General features: G+C 34.5%; 1 protein-coding gene across 2 annotated transcripts; it reads left to right on the top strand.

Annotated features, from left to right (window-relative positions):
* On the top strand, nucleotides 1-22,558 carry LOC126904809 (zinc finger protein GLI2). 2 transcript variants are annotated; one of them, XM_050684070.1, is made up of 13 exons: nucleotides 1-478; nucleotides 5,384-5,683; nucleotides 17,697-17,866; nucleotides 17,956-18,335; nucleotides 18,459-18,668; nucleotides 18,798-18,947; nucleotides 19,076-19,240; nucleotides 19,492-19,755; nucleotides 19,814-19,957; nucleotides 20,104-20,388; nucleotides 20,612-20,719; nucleotides 20,837-21,031; nucleotides 21,121-22,558. In XM_050684070.1, the coding sequence occupies exons 2-13, from the start codon at nucleotides 5,481-5,483 to the stop codon at nucleotides 22,099-22,101; spliced, it is 3,255 nt and encodes a 1,084-aa protein (XP_050540027.1). In that variant the 5' UTR covers nucleotides 1-478; nucleotides 5,384-5,480; the 3' UTR covers nucleotides 22,102-22,558. The 2 variants fall into 2 exon arrangements, with proteins under 2 accessions (XP_050540027.1, XP_050540028.1); XM_050684071.1 differs by lacking the exons at nucleotides 1-478; nucleotides 5,384-5,683 and adding an exon at nucleotides 15,081-15,335.

Here is a 22,558-nt window from a genome sequence, read left to right as displayed (position 1 = left end):
CGGGATGATCTGACTGTGCACTCGGATCTCGGCTGATGATCGCAGTACATGTGCTATTTCCGACGCCCGTTATCGTTACCGTAGTTTTTTATGCGTCCAAAGATTTTCACAATTTACATTTAATTACTCGATTGTTCGGCGTAAGTGCGTGTGTCACATTTGCTTGTCGCGGTTGAATAAAATTATCTATAACCCATACGTTTTTATTTTATTTTATCTCCAGTGTCTTCAGTGCGGTTTAGACTAAGCTGTTGGTTTTATTTATTTTATTCTATTTAACTAACCGATCCCGTGCGTGTTTGTGTTTTTAACGCCGTGCACATTTTTTAATTATATTTCCTTCAATGGGACCGGTCGTATTGATGAAAAGATAGATTTTTTTCGTTTATTTAGTGCGAATACCGCCCAAGTGTGCTGTGGATATTTTTCTTGGGGTCGTTTTGCCAAACTGATATAATAATTGGAATACATTTTACTTGTAAGTACATAATATTGAATTTTTTTAATATTATAAATTCCAGTCGATTAATTTCCCTTTTAATTGTTCACATAAAATGTTAACTTGGGCGACATCAAATGTTTGTTTATTTGAAGGATATTATATTTCATAGGAATACCTCTTATGATAAAAAGTAATTTTATTTCCTCTATTAAAATCATTAAAAATATATTCAGATCAATTACGGTTATTTTCAAGTTTATTATTAAATAGTTATTTAATAATGTCTAGAAATCATTTAATTTTTAACGTTAGATATTCAGATACATTTTGTTATCATCTATAATTTTAACTTATAAAATAAATATACGTTTCGTATAATTCTGAAATATTTTCAGAAAATACTTATATTTGATTTATAAAATTCTAATTAAATTATTGCTCTTATTATGTATAGTTATATAAATAACATTACAACTGTTTTCGGAAATATATTTTCTTGTGTTAGTTTTTAACAAAAATAATTTTTACAAATAAATATTGTTCAAATAACAACTATTATTATATATTCCTTAAAAATAAGTTATTTATAATTTTTCTACAAAATCGAACAAGACGGTTTGTTTAATAAATCATGTAAAAATCATTATGTCATTAAACAGAATAAAGAATAAATAAAAATTCTTTAATTTATATCCCAAGCATAGGCACAATATTTAAAAAATCATAGTACCGATTTTAATTATCAACAAATTATAGGTAACGTTTCAAAGAATCTATTGTATACGTTTGATTAATTGAGTGTGAGAGATTGGATTTTTTAAATTTTTAATCAAGATAGGGAGATTAAATGTTTTTTTATGTAAATTTAAAAGTAGTATTGTGTTGATTGCATTAAGGATGAGTAAATAATTGATGAATAGTATTTAAATAAAAATTAGAAATGTCAATTAATAATCACTATACTTAAAATGGTTTTGTATGTTTCATCACGGAATAAAAGTTTTTAAAAATCTTATAAAAAGTATTGAGAAAGATATTTTTATTTTTACATAGTTTTTTTTATAACAAAACTTGCTATTCATTTTATTTGTATACACGACGTTCATTTCTGGTTTAAGTTAGTCACAAACGAAGTCTGTTTTCGTTGAGATCTTAAAACGGTATAAATACTAACTTGTGTGAAAAAAATCGTAAACGTTTATAATGGACATCGTCAGATTGTCTACATTTGGCCCTCCTCGTCTAGGCTTAATTTTACTCGGCTGGTACTTATATAATGTATTATACATGTGCTGGTACTTGGCGTGTATTTGGTTTCCAAAACAATTGCTGTAAACGCATTACTGCGTTATTAAATTCTCTGAATTCATCGGATATTTAGATCATCGTTGCGTGTGTCACATACTTGTCTGTTGTCTTCGTTAACGGCTAGCGCGTTGTGGGAATAATCATTTTTTACATGCTAGTCCAATCCATTAAATCTGCCCATTCGTTTTTCCACGGAAAAAAATGTATAACACAAACACTTTGGCAAAATTTATTTTAAAATAATATCATCGAAGAAGACGACGGCAGTTATGTATCCTATTTCCCTCGTTAAATTCGCATACGCTTTGCCTTTTTTTTTTTTTTTTAACTTTAATTGTATTGTTTTCCAGCAATGATTTTTAACCACGAGAGAATCTTAAAACTATAGACTTTTTCAAGAGCATACCTATATACTTGTAATTATCTCATAAGTATGACCGTTTCGCATTTGGAACTTCAACTACACGTACAATAATAAATTTGAAAGTTGTATATTTTTGAATGGGTTTAAATTAACATAAATATATTAGCCCCTGCGTTTTGAGTTGATATAATCGTAGAATTGTAGTGATTTTATTATTATTATAATATCCCTTTTTGAGTGCGAAGGGCATTGTCGATGAATTTACATTGGTTGTGTACCGCTTCCCTTAATTCGTGTGAAAGGCGCCGAGAACCGTGTTTACCTGAAGGAATTTTTACGGGGTGTTTGCTTATTCAACGCGTTCACTACTCTTTAATTCATGTACGGTTTATTTATTCCACCTTACACATATCCTTTAGTCGTGACTTTAGACTGAACGAACGAAAAAGAAAAAGGAGCAACACCATTCGATCGACATCCGTTTTAATGAAGTGGTCATTAAAAGAAATCATTACTTCGTATTTCGTAGTTTTTTAGCTATCGGGTTGAATTACTTGGACGTGAGCGATCGATAATAAATTATAAACGTTATCGGATTATACCTCGTAAAAAACTAAAAATCTAAAGATGAATATGTTAATAGAGATTTTTGAAAATCACTCGATCTGACAATAAATCAAACGTAAACCATTTTCTAATCTCCAGTGCAAGGAGCTCAATAAAATAGTCTTTTAATACATATTTTGTTTAATACCTTTGTCCGATTGCAGAGCCCCTCTTAACGCATATGTGACCAAACCTTTTTGGGCTTACAAGAGATTAGGATCCCAAATAGGATTAATCGTTGTTTACAGAGACAACAAACGCAGCAGCATATGCTCTCCATTAAATAGTTCTTTAATGGTTTAAATAGAGATGCGCTGCCGCTCCAGTCATTCGGTAGAACAGAATCTGTCACAGTCGCATTCCGTTTTGAGTATTGATTTTACGACCGAAAAACGAGTTTTTTGTCTAAACAAACTTATGGTTACGTTTCACTAATATGTAACTTAAGAAACTAATTCGACGTCTTGAAATACTCAAGTGTTTGTGTATGTAAATAACGTTATGAACACTTTATTATGCTCGAAGTTTGGCTTTTCTTGGTGTATTTCTAAGTAATATCTATCGGGTTTTTTATGTAAAAATTACGATCTGTTTACTTAATGAAAATAAATATTCAGCTTCCTACCGAGATATCTTCTAAGGCGTAACAAAAAATGTAACTAGTTGTTATTAAATAACCAAAGTCCATATTGTCACGGTTTTGATGTTCTAAATTCATTTTTTTTTTTATATATTATAACCAATCATTTTATACGTTTAATGCATTTCCAGAATAAGTTTATAGTAATGCGACGGGAACGCATTTGAGTAATCCGCGGGACCAGTTTATGTGAACGTTTCATATTTTTCACTGAAAACGTCTACACAAAGTTATTTCAGAGTTAAACAGAGGTCGCGTACAATGGTATACGCTATTGGTGATCATTGTGATATAAATAAATATTTTTAACTGATTTCAAAAGATTTTAATGATGTCTTATTCAGCGATTTAGGTTCAGAGCACACGTTCAACCAGTGAGGATTTAGTGCTCGTGTACTTAAAAAGTCATTTTAGTTTTTGAGGTGGGGATCAGAATGCTCTTTTGTCGAACGCATCGTTGTTGTTGTTGGGTAATATTATGATTTCCGTATAAGATGCTAACTGATGTGGTTGTCGTTTGGAAAAATGTGTTAAACTAAAATTATAATTCCTCCGTAGTTGAAGTGTCACTTTGGTGCGGATAAAAAATACTCGGACAAGGACGCCGCCGTGTAATGTAATTACTATGTTTATTGAGCTCTTAAACGTTTATAATAAATATAATTAGGTGTAATTTTTTCTCGGCGGTCTAGACATATTAATACCGTCAGGCTACGTGTTAACCGACACTATTGGCTAACGAGATTCATTCGGCACCTATTTCTTATACATCGAGAAATTATCGCCGGCCAATCAACCGGAATGATACTCGTTTATTTACATTTATCAATTCGGACGTTTTATTTTTTAAAGATGGGGCGGAATAAATAATTTTTGTGGTGCACATGTCGCGCGATGCGTCACAGTCGAATGTGTTTTTCAAGGCCCAACCGCTGCCAGAAGAAGCGCGCGCGCTGTACCTGTACGCGCACGGCAGTGGTGCGCTAATGTCTTTATTAACTTCTTCTATAACGCTATATACTACTGCGCAACGAATAAAACAACGGCGGCGGTGTTGGACGCGGTGCAACGAACTGGCCACAAACAACGGCGGCGGCCAACCTCCTCTCGCCGGCCGCTAACGTAGCGCAACACAACAGATAAAGACATCATCGTGGTGCTGGTTGTCGACCGTAGTCGCGGCACGGCCTTCCACGGTACGCCAGCATCTCTACTCTCGTCGCGGATGAGCCCCGAGCAGCTCATGTGGGTACGCGCCGCAGAGAAACACCCACCGTGTGTGTGTAATCATAGAAGGTACGCCTTGGCTTCGAATTAAAGGCGGATTATAGTTGTGGCCGACCAACGGGAGCGAGAGAGACAGACGCGCGTACGCACACGTGGTTATAGGCGCAACATAAATTATTATTATCGCCAACAGTCGTTGTTGGATTTCAACTGTGCTAAAGAAACAAAAGGAAACGCGCCGGGTAGTAATAACATAACGTATCCGGACCAATAGCCGGTCGTATTGTTCGATCTAAAAAACTAAATACAAAAAAACTAGACGAACACAAACCGAGATGAAAAAAAAAAAACAACGAGTAGATTCGGAGGAATTTACAATCGATTGATGACGAATCACACGGCGCCTTAATTACATTTTACGTATTCGACGCGGCAATGACTTTATTAGTAGCTGGCACCTTAATAATAGTACGGTACTCATTTTAAATGCGTTACAAACAATCTACAACGGGGCGTTGGAGTTTTACAACGTTTTATTATTATCATAATGTCTTTATATTCTTATAAAAGCATATACGTGTATATAAACTAGCGGCCTCTGTTTGATATATTATTTTACATTTATATGTGTAATAATTTATATTGTAATACAACGGTCGGAAAAAAAAACCATATTCCTCTTTTAGGTATACACTACCCTCTCAGTTATTCGTGCGTATTGTAAAAAAAAAAAAATTTGGTAGAACGTTGACATTTTTTTTACGTTTATATAATATTTATACATGTATGTTTTCAGGTACATGCTAGCCGCGCACCGCCGTTGACATTGTGTATGGCCGTTAAGCGGCCAACGGCGTTGAGCCGTTCGGGTCTACACCTGCACCGCCGTCGGTATGCCTGAAAAGGAGACCATGCTGTACCCAAACCCATTCGACTATTCGGTCGGATTGTCCCTGCAGTTCCCGCTGTCGGCTGCTCCACCGCCGCCGCCGGACGCCAGAGGATCATGCATATGGAATCCCAGCCTGATACCACCGGCCACTTCCAGTCCGTCCACGTCCACCATGGGCGCTTTCCATCAACCAATACCGCACAGGTAAGAGTTAAATAGAACGAAACCCTAAGGCAGTCTAATAAAGGCTTAGTGTATTTAAAATAGTACCGAAATCCAGTTTGGCGTCTTGAACCGATTTCGAAGGTTAAATATTCGGTTAATAATGAATTCGTTGTAAAAATAAACGGAAATTTATTGGTAATTTTGATTCGTACTCGGACGTGTTGGGAAATATTTAGTTCCTTGACGGGACACGAGTGTGAGACGACCACGTCGTGTGTACGTTTCAGATACGCGTTATTTTATCTCAATTCTATCGACTTCAGCGTGAAATACAACTCGGTAACAATAACACAATGCAGTAAAACGACCGCAATGAAAAAACGACGAAGGTGTCAAAACGCTGATGAAGACGAATCGTAAACGGTTCCCATCGGCGTCAGGCACATGTATGGCCGTACCGTGTATTTTACCAAGAATAAAAAAATGAAAATACTAGTAGCGGCGGTAATAAAATCCTTAGAACATCATTTATGGCAAATTAAATCGAATTTATCATCAGTCAGTTGTTAAATCTCACCAAGACAAATGGTCATTTGAATTTCTGTGTGATGACAATACATATTATCGGCATGCTGTTAATAGCTTATGCATAGCAGTAGTAGTGTTATTAGTTATTATAGTAATAGTGGCAGCATTCGAGTCTAAAGAATTCACGCCTCCGTCTTTTGACGGCAAGACACGGGGCAGGAATGTTGTTGCTTTACGAATGCGCTTGCTGTACACACACACACAGTCGCAGTGTGCAACTGGCGTTCGTGGACCGGTAACGCGGTATTCGCTATAAGAACGCGGTGGTGTACAGGATAATTCTAGTAAAAATGAAAATAAAAAATAACGGCGTACGGGGCAAAGATACAACACAAAAAATGTGCCGTGTACGGAGACGGCGCATGTTTGGAACATTCAAAATTCATTAGATGCCTTTGGCTAACCGTAAGGCTGAAATTGCCTGATAGAATTTGGTCGGTCGAATTATATGATTACAGCGAATACCTTTTTGATTCAAAATGCTTGGGAAAATTATTCGACACGCGGCTTCCCGTTAAATTTAGCGTTTGCAAATGGCTAAACTGATCAAAACCTAATTAACACGACTCTTTGACATTGTACAACTGCTGTACATTAATTATCAGCGGCAGCATTGTGTGTCCAGACGTTCGATTGTAATGTTTATCATGTGTTGAATGCACACAAATGGCGATGATAAAAAAATGATAAGTCGGAATTATACCCGTGTACAACACCGCGTCGCGTAATATATTATTGCGACACCATAAGTTTTTATTTGTCGGCTATTTTTTCATATCATTCCGACTAAAGGGTTTTTTGCGCAAGAATTAGCAAAGGTGTTTCGATAAGTGCCCCTACTCATCGTGTTCGCTTTATTTTCTCTCTGCGGCAGTGTCTGGATTTGATAAGAGATACGCCCAACTCTTAATTGCTTTTGCACAAGTGCTACTGAGCAGATAACACCTCAAAATCGTTGCTTTTCCGGACAGTCCGACATTTCGTATAAGCCGTTACAAAGTTATTGCTGCTACATTTGTAATAATGGTATACGTGTAATAATGACATTATTACACCGCTTAATAATATTGTTGCAGCGCTGCGCAGTCGTATATTATCGTGTGATCACAGTCTCCGGACCACTACAATATACACACAGATGAGAAGGACGTTAACCCGTCGCCGTTCGTCCCTGAGACGAGTGTTATTTCATTATTATCATTGTACTTGGACGTACATATCAACAGCGGTAGCAGCATCAGACACCGACCTCGGCGGCAATCGCTTTTTCGCTAGTAATTATTGTCCACGCCGTCTAATTGTCAGCGGACAAAAGAACGCATTAACAAATCACCGTTAACTTTATAAGGAGATAAAGTTAACTCTACATTAATCGTTTATTACCATTATTATTAATCACAGTTTAATGGACCAACTGCAATGAGGGTCAATTGAACTCAATGAGGATGTTAGACTTGTCGTGAGCCTGTGCGATGACTTGGAGTTTGTTTTAAGCAATTAAATCAAAGAGAATAAAACATCAATACGCGATTGTTAGTAGAAAGACTTCTTTGATAAATTTGTATATTTTCCCTGTGAAATTGAGAAAATATCATACCGAAATGAGTATACTCAGCATATTAAATTTAACATTGGCCAACCTAATTTAGTAGTTTTAGGGAATAGTAAAAAAAAATTTTAATGAAAAGTTCCATTATTCATTTATTCGTTTAAATAGATATTGACTATAAATAAGATGGTACATTACTTTAGGAAATAAATTTTTCAATTAAATATTCCAAGTCGAAATAAATTTACATTGTTAAAAGACAATAGTTTGTATTTTTAATAGAAAAATTCTAATCGAAAACTTTAACATAATTAATAAAAGATTTGAGAACATCGGAACCTATTTCTTCGTACATTTTTTTGAGACGGTTTATGAAATGTATAGCAAAACTGTGCAATTGTGGAATACAATTGGAATCGTTGGTTTTTCTTTGTTCGAAGAAAATTCGTCTCCGTCTAAAGACAATTTTAGACCAGAATTACACTACAATTCATCACGAATTATATTTAAAAAGTAATTTAATGTCTATGTGAAATTAAATATTAAAATTTTTAGAACTCTCCAATTTCAATATTTCATACACTATAGGTCAGTTTATTTTTAAATTGACGTTTTTTATTGCGAATATTTTAACGTGATATCTATGGTTTAAACAAAAAGTTGTGACACGATTTTTATACTTGTCACTATATAAATTTTTTATCGAGAAAATTGTTATTTAAATTAATACAATGGAAATGGTATTGGCCAACGACAGTGATATTATTTGAAATCTCTAACAGGTTTATATTAATTAGGATTAGCGATGACTTAATTATCTCAAATAATTGTTTCTTGGTATTTTCTATAGTAGACAACTCGGCAAAAATACGAATAATTTTATGTCTTGTTATTCCATTTTTTTTTTTTGCTTATCGTATTACGGTAAAAAATTAAGTAGAATGATAAAACTTTTTTACCAATATAATTACAGTAATACGGTAATCTTTCAACAGATTACGCAAATTTACATTTTTATTGTTTGTCGATTCCGTACTTTACAACAGAAATCGTAAAAAGTAGATTAAAAAAAACTATAGTTAGACATCTTACATTATTAATGCATTTTCATTGCCAGACAGCAGAGACATTCTTGTGTTATATATTTTAATTTATAAATATATTTAGTATCGTGGTTAATACACTTAGGGCAGCAGAATGTTAAAAGATGAAACCAGTTTGATTTTTAAACTATTCTGTTTTTATCGGGCGCGGCTCCTTAAAAAGAAACAAAATCGTAATTACTTATTTCCCTTTCCTCTTGTACTGCTTCCTTAATCAATTTCGAGTGCGTCCAGTTCTCGATCAGTTCTAATAACGCGTTAAATCGCGGTCCTTAAAACGCGCGCGACTTAACAGTCGTAGAAAACGGCTAATCCGCACCGGAGGCCAATTTCGAAAGAAATAAAGTCATAAAAACCTGGAACGTACTGACACGCATACTATTATAGGCGGTGTACATATAAACGCGGGAAAAAAAACTAGTTTCCCGACTACATTACATACTCGCAAACATATATTTTTTTCGAACGTAATAGGCACAACACTCAACGAGCCGGGCGCAGGGATCGGAAACCGGATTTGGCTAATTGGCTCGTTTATAATGAACCGGTGACCAATGTGTTCAATGTATTATTGTGCGGTTAGCAACCGCAATAAGGAGGAGGTAGTCAAAAAAAAAAAATAAATAAATAAAATGTGCACAACTTATTTCGCGTCCAGACGGATTGGAATTTCGGTACACTGATCTTTCTGTTGCCGCTTTGGTCGGTGTGTTTTACCTGTACGGCCGTCTAATTGGTCTCAGCCGCCGACGTTCTCATTATATACATTTGTGTATTTCATCATAATTGGAATGATCCGCCATGACGCAGGATCGATGAAATATTATTATTGTTGTTGTTGTTGTTGTTGAAGACCACGCCTTTTTTCCAAACCACCCCTAGTGTGTACATTTCGACACGTCTCTTTCGAATTGGATACATCATTATCAAGCAAAATCGACACCCCACTCGTTCAGCGTGTACAGCTCATTTGCCACTGGGTGCGATGTNAAGACCACGCCTTTTTTCCAAACCACCCCTAGTGTGTACATTTCGACACGTCTCTCTCGAATTGGATACATCATTATCAAGCAAAATCGACACCCCACTCGTTCAGCGTGTACAGCTCATTTGCCACTGGGTGCGATGTACAATTGTAATTCACCATTGCTCTTCAACGCCAAAGGACAAGGATTTACAGGTGTTTAATTAACTGACGCTCTCTTATTTAGGTTTTCAAATATCTTAGATTATTTATTTAGATCAGTGTTGTTCTGTAGTCTTAATCAACGATTTCGGAGAAGGTTTGTCGTTCGTAATTTAAAGCTTCTGATGTTCCCGATACGAAGACATGTTTCTTTTTTTATAATAACCTTAATTGTATTGGGCCGTCACTTTTATCAGTATAATGTATTATGTAGTTACTCGCAATGACCGCAATCGAATAGTTGTGTCTAACGAAGAAGTCGGTTTGTAAAGTCTTTCCTGAATCGACCGCGGTACATTCCACCGTGTCTTGTTGCCCGTAGGAGAATAAGAATAATAATATAAAAAAAGAAATAATGATAATAATAATAATAATAAGAGACAATGATAAGGTCGCTAATAGGTCTTTGTGTTGTGTACGTCTGTGAAAAAACGTACAAACTCATATGTGTATAAAACGAAAAAAAGAGAGAATATAATAAATAAATAAACGGGTTCCAAATAAGAACTGAAACACGAGCCAAATGCTATTATGGGGTTTGACAGATTTATTAGGAACCAGTTTGTGCGTTTATCCGACGACCGAAACCTGTACTTTTTTCTTTATCTCGACCGTAATAATAATTATTATTACCACCGTTTTGTGGCGTAAAGCTCAATCACGACGAGCATATGGGCTTAGAGATGAGATGCGCGTCAGGAAACATTTAACCCGTACTCAATGTCGTGTCTAAATGAATCCCATTGTAATTATTTTCCTTGTTATCGTTGATCATAATGATAATCGTTTTACTACCATTATTCTTCGTTAGTGCTGTTAAACAAACCAGTAATGTTCTCAACAGTACACTGTCACATTTTAATAGTTTGTCCTTAAGGTCGGTTTATGATAATTACGACGCCGCCCATTCTGTCGCGGATAATCCGATGAATGGGTTTTTTAAATCGTCGTCTATACCATTTAACAGGCGCGCAAATAAATATTTGAATCGATTTGTGCGTCCGTGAAGATGCCTCAAATTTGGATTTTACAATGAACGTACAAGGTAATATGATTACACAGGCTTTTAGTTATGCGATTACAGGTATATTTGCGTTGGACCGCTGGAATGTTTTTCACGTGCAACGCCCAAAAATGTAGTTTTTTGAAAGCATTTAGTCAAGGATGAAAATGCGCATCGTGGTGCAGGGGACACTCGTTGGAAACATATACGTGTACGCTTTTATATACGCGTTATAGGAACTATTGTGTAACGTCGACATGGTAGTAGTCGTGGTTATACATTTTTTTTTTTTTTTTCCATGTGTCGTGGGGCTCCTCCGAGACTTGATCGAACAATGCGGACGGTTCTTTTCGTTGAGCACTCCATTGTGATCTCCTCATTGGGATTTACGACCCACGGAACCGTGTGTACAACAGCAGGTCCGCATTGTCGTTAGTCGGTCGTTCCTACCCACTGCCGGTGCACACGCACGTGCGATCCAGTAAAGACACCGTGGACACATATCTAGAAACGTGAAATGTCGTCATTAACCTCAGTTGGTCGTATTCGAGGATAGTAGTATCGAGTATCGTCCGGCGAGGTGCAATCGCGACTCGGCAAAATTTCCACGCGACGGCTTAACGATGATAGGCATTGCCGATATTGAGAGGTACACGAATAGATAAACAGATAGAAGCGGGGACGTTATTGTTTATGTGCTCACGGTAAATCAATGAAAGCACAGGCCCGCTGGGCAAAACGAATGCCGGCTATGTTGGCCATGAGAGAGGCGGTGCGCGCGATAGAGACCAAGAGAGACGTCGCACGATATTTATACATACGCACATTTATATATAATATATATATATATAATGCACAGACGGTGGGAGAGAAACGAGCAGGCACACGGAATCGTCGTCCCGATCTCTCATGTTATTATTTGTGTGTGTGTGTGTGTTTAATAATATATATGTACGGTGGTGATCGTCGTCAGCAGTTGAATGCCAAGGAGACCAACGCGGCCGGTAGAGATACAAGGGGGAAATGACTGGAGAGAAAAAAACGTACACACGCACAAACGACTTTATACAATAAATAACAACTGAATCTAGTCGTGGGGATTTATATATTTACATATAATAACGTACACAAGGTGCATGTGAACAACCGTACGCTTCGTATAACCAGTGCGCGCGCGGCAAACGAGATAACTCTTCTTCTTCTTTTCCACACAGCACCGAGTGTCCACAAAGTCGTCCTTCGCGTTACCAGGTACTCTTATAGTAATATAAACACACACACGCATAACACAATAATGCCTTACGGGACAGTCTTACACGCATACTTTACACAAACGGGCCGGGTCGAGTGTGTATAAAAAAAAAAGTTTGGTATTTGTGATGGTGCGAACGCTCGGCAATCGGCACCGGAGGCTGCACGGGATCGTTTAAAATGGTCTCTATCACATGGTTATTACCCCACGCCGTTGTAATATTTTACTTTGGTATTTACTGTACACACATCGCGCGATGATCGCTTCATTTTGTTTGCACCGACTCGTTCGAGTGCTCTGTCGTCACATTATTTATTTGCCTAAATCGATACTAGGAAATGATATGATAATTAAAGCCAAAAAATAGTAAGTAACTCACACCGGCTGGTCACTGTTGCTATCGCGTTACACATGAGACACCTCTCGTTAACGGCTTAATCAGATATAACGTGACGTTAAGCGTATGGTTATTAATACCATATTGTAAATACACACAAAGTACGTATCTTTTGGACGCCAACAAGTGTAATTATGACGTTACCACAAGGTGTTTTTTCGAATAAATATTAAAATTACAAATCTTAATGGATAATTTTTTTTTTAACACGAATTCATACATGTTTTCGCCAACTATCCAAACTCTAGCCGGTTAGGTTATTGGCAGCCGATAGTATCTAATATTTAAAGTAAACCAATAAGAAAATTAGTTTTTTTTAACACTTTGCGAAATAGTTGTTAGCTATTTAAAAATGTTTTCAACGATAAATTGGTTATGAAATGTTTAAAACAAGCGCACAAGTTTTAAATTTGGTGACATAATTGTAATGGTATAATTGGAGTATTCATTGCACGTGTGGCGGAGGCGATACGACAATATGGCAATGTACGGAAAAGAATAATACTTAGTTAAATACGCATTACCAAAAATGTAAATTATGAGATTGCTTAGGGACGGAAGTGAAGAGTGTGGTGGTGGTGTGATGCTGACACCAGAATCCGTGAAAGAGCATGCGACACAATGTTGGCCGAACATTTAAAATGTCTATCTCATAGTTTTTTAGACACAAGCGTGACGTTTGTTCAAATCACGGTCGCGTACAACATTCTATTCGTCTGCGCGCGTTCATGTTTCACCGTCCTCCTTTTGTACTCAACCGCTACTTAAAATGCTCTTTATTTACACCAAACAATGGCTCATATCGTGTTAATTAAGACGTGTCACGTAAACGTAGTCATCTGGCCCTAAATTGAACTACACCTAACAGTTATTGATCCTCGCACACGAATACCCGAGTAGCATATATTATAAATTATTTTTCGTTGTCTGGTGCTTGCCCTCCTATTAATTTGTTCAAAGAAAAACAAAATAGTACAAGGCATAAGTTTCGATACGGCTGTTGTTTTCAGGCTACACCAGTAATGTTATATTTAAATGAAGTTCCAAGTTAATTGAGATTGGTCTCACCCCGACAGTGTATTTTTTATGCTCCATACGACTACTTCATACACAGCTATGCCCGGAGAGCGGTCATGTATATAGACTGTGGCGTGATGATGGTACTACACCGAGTGTGTATACCATATCCGTTACTCGTGCTGTTCGTATATAGACTTATGAGCTTCCATTATTCATTATACGTAGGAGTATCCGTATTATTATTACGATTATCATTATATTATTAAATGTACGTGCTGACCCCGTTGAGCCGATCCGGTAAATTATACTACATGGATATGTGCGCACTTTATTTTTCTTGCGCCGTATCCACAGCCACCGCCGCTGACATTTCCCCATGACCGTGTGCTGGCTTAGTGATAAATCACCTAGCTGCAGTTGTAAATCATCGACTTTTCTTTGCTGCGAGTTTAATTGGACCGATTCTTCGATCAATTCTAGCCATCATTTATCATTGCAGATACGTCTTTTTCGCGTGAACAATATTTTTTCTGAATATGCATTACATCTCCATGTGTTTCAATTTATAAACATCCCAGTGTCTTTAAATTTGTCTATGATCTCGGCAGCGTAAACACAATTATGTTTCATTTGATAATCTACGTCACAATGCAAAACGCTTCTCCGTCGGTAATTTGTAACGCGTTAGTATGAAATTCAAGTTTTAAATAAAAGTTTCCGATGAGTTCCTGTTTCGCGTAGGCAGTGAAAAAGTTTTTGGTGATGTATATAGACGAATAGTCTACATGTATTTTAATAGAAATGAAAGCATAGGGCGGCATTCGAACGCAGTGTGATTCCACGACGTGTTCTGGGCCGTCCCTCTGGCCTTCACGAACAAGACATTACATATAATCATCGGTCGTAAAAATGAGTGAAGAAATAGTCGTGATGTAAACCATCATTTTCATCGGGCAACTGTACCGGAGGGGGGAAAGGATGATACTTCTGGACTTGGATAATTGCATCGTGGCGATTCCCTTGCAGCACCAAAAAGCGTGTCGTGGAGAGGATAAAAATCACGTTCGACCGTCGCTTTTGCCCGATTGGTTCGTCAGTGTTGATAATTTAATTCCCTCTGTATACAATCATGTGTAATATAGATGCTCAATTGTATATAAAGTGTGTACAGCGTTTGTACGCATTACCTGTTGGATGATAGGTAAAAGACGCATATACGTGCATGTAATGCACGGAAGAAAGATAGTCATATACCATTGCGTGACGTCATCAACATGATCGCGCTCTCCATCTCTTATTTTACTCTTGGGTGGTCCACGACCGTTTGTGTTGAGTTCTCGTTACCTCAGTTGACGATTTGGTTTTGTACTGATGCGATGTGCGCGTGTTCTGCTAACTGTCAACCTCGTGTATATAGTTACCGTCCTTTTTACACTATCGTAAAAAGTGCATCCTTATTCGTTGGAATCGTCCGTCAAAACTCGATAACTAGAGTTGATGATCATCTTATATGATGATACAACTATATGACGTTAATTTTTTGAATATAGCTTACGGTTGCGAACTAGAAAATTAATAGTAATAATGAATCAGGTAAGAACTTAATGGTAAAATAATCGTTAGTAAAAAAAGCTTAGAACGTTTCATTTCCTCGGATTTAGCTATAATATTTTTGTCAATTAGAATAAAAATTTAATTTTGAATCATCCGGTACAATAAATTAATTCTATTAGCAAAACCTAATTAAATTATTTTCTTTAAAAAAAATGAATTGTTGCCAATCACCAATTAAATAAATAATAGTTTAAATCTGAATCATGAGTTCGAATCATACAAACTTAATGGGTTTTTAAATTCATAAAATATATTCGATCCTGTCTAATCATTGAGTATTAGATTTCTCTGCTATATTTTCTGCCATTTCATCTATCTACGGATGTTTGAAATATGCACTATTTGACGTGTCTTTTGGTTAAACATTGATATAACAGCGTGTTGGACTGAATTGTACTTTGGAAATTACCCTATTCCACATTTCGACAGGTGTTGTTAAAATTAATTGCATCTGAAAGAAGCCTAGTATTAGTTTTTTAAACTTTCAAATTGTTGCGGAAGAAATTAATGTTTGACTATTCGGTACCCGCTACTTAAATATATTTCCAACTATGCTATGTATGACGAGGCACCACTGTATATAAGCTACTAATATTGTGTGGGAAGAAACATCAGTATTGTGAGAAATAATCTTGAATCGTGCACCTGATTTTTGTTCTTTTTTTGCTTAATTCACACAGGGTGTAAATTTTTTTTTGAAACCCTGGGGGTTTTCATGTATTATGTTTGCAACAGCGCTCAAAGAACAAGTATTTCAATACATCAACAGGGTGGAAGAGGGGAACAAAAAGGACAGTAAGAAATCAAAATTCAACGTCCTGCTGGTTTAGTTCTGAGAAATTCATGGTCAGTCACATTCCAACGTTGACTTTATCATACGAAACGTTTATCGTTGATCTAACTTAACATTGTATGGCCCGACATTACGATGATGGGATCAATGTCTCTACCTATCTTTATTTTTTTTTATGCTGATTAATATGTTTAAAAAATTCATATAATTAATCATCGATTGAATAGTTCGACATGGATTCTTATGAGTAAAAAGAATGAAACAAATGAAACAGTTTGTGTGTGTTATTAATTAGCACCCATGTAGTAAATTATATAAACTATTTTTAAAATTATATTGTAACTCTTTTAAGTCATGCTTTAATCGTGACAAAATATTATTGCCTTGATTTAATTTTATTGCTATGTAATACAAGAGATTATGAAAATATCCGTATAAATTATTATTATTTTGTACTTTTAATGTAACTAAAAAAAATCTGTATGTTAGACGATATTTATAAGTTTGGTTTATTGTGTGAAATTTTAATCGAAATCTCGATGGAGTTTACATCATATCTATAGCTAATTAATACGAATTTGCTGGATATAGTCATTAGTTGAATAAACGAAAAGTAAATAAAATATTGCACGACAAAAACAGTTCCCCGGAAATAGTTCACAGGATGCCAATTGTATGTGTTCTAGTGAATGTGTGTTTGTGTGTGTTGTATTTTTCTATGCTATGCCGACATCACCGCCGACATCTGAAAATAGTGTCGTAAATCAACAGCTCACTGGTTCTGGCGGTAGTGCACATGGCCTATCGTCGTTAAAATAAAACTCTCTTTCCAAAAAGGACAACTAACTTGTCGAGGAATTTTTACGACAACGCTGTTGGCTGCAGTTGCTGCAATGCTTCTGCTTCTTCTCCTCTTTTTGTTAGCCGATACGATTCGTTTAGCGAGGAACACGTTTTTGATGTACAACAACTGTGCTTGTCTTTGTCCTAGGCTCTTATTTCTGTTTTTACAAGCTCAAGTGCCATACTACTGAATTGTTGGTGATGGTTAATATCTCATTTTACTACAACACACGATACCATTTTGCTTTTTAGTTTTCTTCATATTATTTATTTCATGTGAATATTATTCATTTTAAGTGTTTTTTCGACATTATTGAAATCACTATATTTAGGACTTAAGGTTGTTTTTTAATGATAAAATGAAAATGGTACCCACATTTTCATTTTTTTTAAGTGATAAATTCATATATTTTTTTAAGAAGATTTAAAATGTTTACTACAAATTATTTGTTTTAATTAAAAATGGCCTTAATATGGATAATCAATAGATTAAATAATTGCTGATAAAAGTATTAAGTTGATTTAGCCCCACATACAGGGGAAATTTTAATGGTTCCCCTCCATTGGAAAATGAATTCTGAAAACTTGTCTGGGTTGATTGTAAGATGTCTAATTAACAAATATATTTGTCATACTTAATAGATAATTTTAATCTAACTTTAAATTTAAAAATATACTAAAAATTATATTTTATATACTTTTAGTTTGGTTGGAAGTTGCAGTGTTGGAGGATCAGGTGATTTAATATCAAGGAGGGGGGCGGGTGGCGTTTTACCGCCACATCACCCGCACCCCCACCCTGCTGATTTTCCACATCCCCTTCGCTTTAACTGCATGGATATTTGTTCATCCTTTGCCACAGTTGGCTCTCTAAGTAAGTGATTCATTTAGCGTAAATACTAAGTATAGTAAAATACTAAATATTTGGTTAAATACTAAAATATACATTGACCTCATGTTCAGGTTCGGGATTGTGCAGTCCATTGGCGCAGAGTTTTTCACGCCAGGGCAAAAAACGGGCACTTTCTGTTTCACCGTCTCCGGACTTGGAACTTCATGGCCGTATTCGGTCATCGCCGAGTGCTTTATACTCGGCAGCAGCAGCATATGGAGCATCTTGCTCCAGAAGTTCAAGTACTTCTGGGTCATATGGACATTTAAATCCATTGGCTTTTACTATGCAACACCACCCATCTGTAATATCACCTCAAGTACAACAGTTGCTTCGATCTGCTAGCGGTCTTCATTTACCATGGCACAATGCAACCTCTGTTCCATCTTCTGCTCATCATCCTTCATATAATATTCATATGTTACCAGTACCTTCTCAAGATGGTTCTCAAGTAAGTTATTTTAATAGTTAAAAAATAGTCATGGTTATGTTTGACGATTGTTATACAAAAATGTTTCAAAAAACAATATTTTTTAAATAAAAATTACAATATTTTTTTATTTTTAATAATTAGATGTTGGCTAATGAAATGTGTAAAATTAAGCACGAACGATCAAAATCAAAATCGGGATCTAAAAAATCATCTCAAAAATTATCTGAAGACTCTAAACAAAATTCTCCAGAGTCAATATGTGATTTAAAAGGTGAACCGGATTTCATAGAAACTAATTGTCATTGGAAACACTGTAACTTGGAATTTCAGACACAAGCTGTTTTAGTCCAAGTAATTCCTATAATATTTTTGAATGATTTAATTAAAGAAAATATATAATTATATTTTGAGTATCAAAATCAAAATGTTCGTCATTTTGAGTATAGTTTATTAATATAATTTTTTTATATTAAATTGTAGCATATAGTAAATGATCATATTCAAGCCAATAAAAAATCATTCGTTTGTCAATGGCAAGATTGTTCTAGAGATGAGAAGCCATTTAAAGCTCAGTATATGCTTGTAGTACATATGAGGAGACATACAGGAGAAAAACCTCATAAATGCACTGTAATTAAATTTTATATATTAGTTATATTATACATACATATAAAAATAATCGGTATAAATTTAATACCAGTTAAATATCAATTGCTACTTAAATAAAATTTACATAATGATAAAAATACATTTTTTAGTTTGAAAACTGTACTAAAGCTTATTCAAGACTAGAAAATCTCAAAACACATCTCAGATCTCATACTGGTGAAAAACCTTATACATGTGAACACCCAGGTTGTAGTAAAGCATTTAGTAATGCTTCAGATAGAGCAAAACATCAAAATCGAACTCATTCTAGCGAGGTAACTACAGATTTATATTATATATTTAAAGAAGAAAGCGAATACTTTTAATAAAAAGACAAAAAAAAATATTAATAAGATGAGAAAACAAAAGCATAGATTTTTTATGATATATTCTTATTAAAAAATAATCATTCCATGATTTATTATTTATTGATTTATATGCTAACTTGGATAAAATATGGGGTGAGATAATATATAATAACTTAGTTTTAAAAAACAACTTGTTATTTAGTACTTTTGTTTTTTAGAAACCTTACATTTGCAAGGCTCCAGGTTGTACAAAACGTTACACTGATCCTAGTTCCTTGCGAAAACATGTTAAGACTGTCCATGGGGCTGACTTTTATGCTCATAAAAGACATAAAGGTAATGGTGATAGTAATCACGGAGGAGGAAGTGGCGGTGGTGGAGGCACTGGCGCGGGTGCTGATGATGCATCTCCTTATAGAAGTGATGAAATGCCAATGAGTGCAAAAACTGTTAGTGTATCTAGTCCAAGCATCAAGTCTGAGGTATTTATTCTAAAAATATAATACCAATTATTTATTTTAAAAATACATATTTCTTTAGGAAACCAATTCTCCGGGTCAACAACCAAGTCCCATGAGTGTCCCATATAATAATAGGATGTTCCATGATGAACCAATTAGCGATAGTAATCATAGTGCAGATGCTTTGGATGAAAATTGGGTTGAAGATGGTCAAGATGCTGATGTAAGTGTTAACATTAACTATTTTAATTATTTTTTAAATATTATTATATATAGCTTTAATCACTATATAATTACTTCAAGTTTTTAATTTTCCTTCATCAAATTCAATATTAATTCTAAACTAAAAACGTTTTGTTAAATTATTAGCTTTTTGATATTATGCCAATGCAATCTGAAGTTGGAATGGTAACTTCGGCACCAATGGTCAGAAGAATGCGTCGGTTTGTACCTCATGCTGGCTTAAAACATGCAGTTGATGAGATATCTTCTATACCTGAGTTGAGTCCAGGACATGGCGGTTCTGGAATTCAAGAACTTAATAAACGGCTAACTGATATGAAAATGGCTTCTAACCAAGATTCCATTCGACGCGAAAGTACATTTAGCAATTATTGGAGTATGAAGTCTGATCACAGTCGTAGAAATAGCCAAGTATGTATAAATAAATTTCTATGATAAGTTATTTTTTATATTCATTATGTAACGCCAAACGACAATTTATAATAAACCAAAAAACAAGAATGTTTGTAAAGAATGTTTGTAAAGAATTAACAAAATAGTAAAAGAAATACAGAAAATAATTTGAACAAAATACAACGAAAAATTAAAAATAAGTTATATTTCTTTATTTATAATTATGAAATATTTATTCTAGGTGCCCTCTGAGCAGCATAGATTAAGCAATGCTTCTTCTCTGTATGATCCAATTTCTGTGGATTATTCACCTAGTCAAGCAAATACAGCTAATGGACCTGATCTCGATGTAATTATTTTTATTAATCGTTATTTGAGTGTACATATTTTATTATATTAAAATATTATTTATTATTATTTGAGTGTACATATTTTATAACTTATTAAAATTATTTTTTTTTACTAGGCTTTTCCCGTTACTTCAAGTGAAGAATGCAGACAAATACCCGAAAGTGCTAAAATGGTGAGGCCATCAACACATCAAGCATCAGCTGTACACCATCCAAATTCTAATATTAATCTAGATGAAGTGGGTGAAGGTGAATCGTTGGAAAGTAAAATGGTTTTACCAGATGATTTTGACGATGTTATTAAAGATATGGTAAGCTTGAAGATAAAACTTAAAACTTAAATAATATTTAAATATTAAAACTTAAATAATAACAGTCTGTAATTTTTTTTCTTATATAGATAATAGGAGAAAAAATTGACAATTATGATCTCATCAACGAATTGACAGAATCAGCTTTGGAACAAATTCCAACTTTAACATCGCCTATTGTAAATGAAAATACAAATCTAGGAAGCCCACAAGTAATAACAAATACGACACCTGTTCAAAATTCTACGACAAGTGAAAGACCTAAAGTAGTTAATAATCATCGTAATATGCGTAGCAATAGTTTACCAGTGAATTGGCAAGGACAAAATCAAAATCAAAGTTTGTCCAGGGGAATGTATCAACCATCATTTCATAATCAAAGACCATATCAAACAAACGCGCCTTTGCAGCTTAATAATAATAATAATAATACTAATACTAACAACAACAATATAAGATGTGCTCCTATGATACAACAGCGGCAAAATGGAGGTCGATATTCTTATTCATCTAATCAAGATTTTGCTCACTATAACCACAATTATACGAACTTTAGACAAAATAATACGCAATATCAAATGAAAAACAATAATCAACATTATCAAAATAGTCAATTTTCTGAGCACAGTAATGGTTATTATAATGGCCAAGATTCTTATCAAAGATGCCAGAGAAATAACAATGGGCAGCAAACAAATTCAACTGCAAATAACGGAATTCCATATAGCAATTATTATAACAATAGTTGTATTAATCAGCAGTGCAATCAACAACAATGTAATCAACATTATTACAACAACTATCAAAATAATAATAGCGCAAATAAATTTGGAAACTATTCAAGGCCGAATAATATAAATCCACAAGAACAACAGTACTATATGGACTTGGATAGAAAGACTGAAAATGAAGTTAGGCCAATAGAAGAAACACCGCCATCTTACCCAATCACTAATCAAGCATTTGATAGTAGCAGTAATATGGTTTTAAAAGATATGTCTACTTCACTGAGTTCACTGTATGACGAAAACACTTTTTTCCAAATGTCAACTGTGTATTCAGAATCATGATATTATTCGTTATTTGTTTTTCGTGTATAAAAGTCTATAGTTACCACTCAGTTTATTACTATTTTTTTGAAACCATTATGAAATATTTATAGTTTGTATACATTTAAGTAAAAATTTTATACTATTATACTAAGAATTTTTAAGAAGTCTGGAAATTCAAAACAACTGTTTTTATTGATATTTCATTTTTCATTTTATTACGTACAATAAGTTATTGAAAAATATTCACTCTATTAGTATTGTATTCATTTTGTATAAAGTGAAATATGTTAGAATTTATAATTTTATTTATTTAAAATATAGGCGTGTACAAAACTTAATATATTTGTTATAATGTGATCTTCATTTTAAGACTTTTATTTATTATTATTTTTGTTATAATAAATAATAAATTTGTGTATGTTTTAAACATATTGTGTAATTAAAAAAAATAAAAACTGTTATAATAATATCAATA

Source organism: Daktulosphaira vitifoliae, unplaced genomic scaffold (assembly GCF_025091365.1).
Source record: "Daktulosphaira vitifoliae isolate Bord-2020 unplaced genomic scaffold, ASM2509136v1 Scaffold_4, whole genome shotgun sequence".
NCBI lineage: Eukaryota > Metazoa > Arthropoda > Insecta > Hemiptera > Phylloxeridae > Daktulosphaira > Daktulosphaira vitifoliae.
This window is presented reverse-complemented; position numbering and strand designations above follow the sequence as displayed.

Coding starts and splice junctions, on each gene's coding strand:
- LOC126904809 (XM_050684070.1), top strand. CDS start 5,481: ATGCCTGAAAAGGAGACCATGCTGTACCCAAACCCATTCGACTATTCG. Junction 18,669..18,797: donor CACAAGCTGTTTTAGTCCAA/GTAATTCCTATA, acceptor ATTAAATTGTAG/CATATAGTAAATGATCATAT. Junction 20,720..20,836: donor CTAATGGACCTGATCTCGAT/GTAATTATTTTT, acceptor TTTTTTTACTAG/GCTTTTCCCGTTACTTCAAG.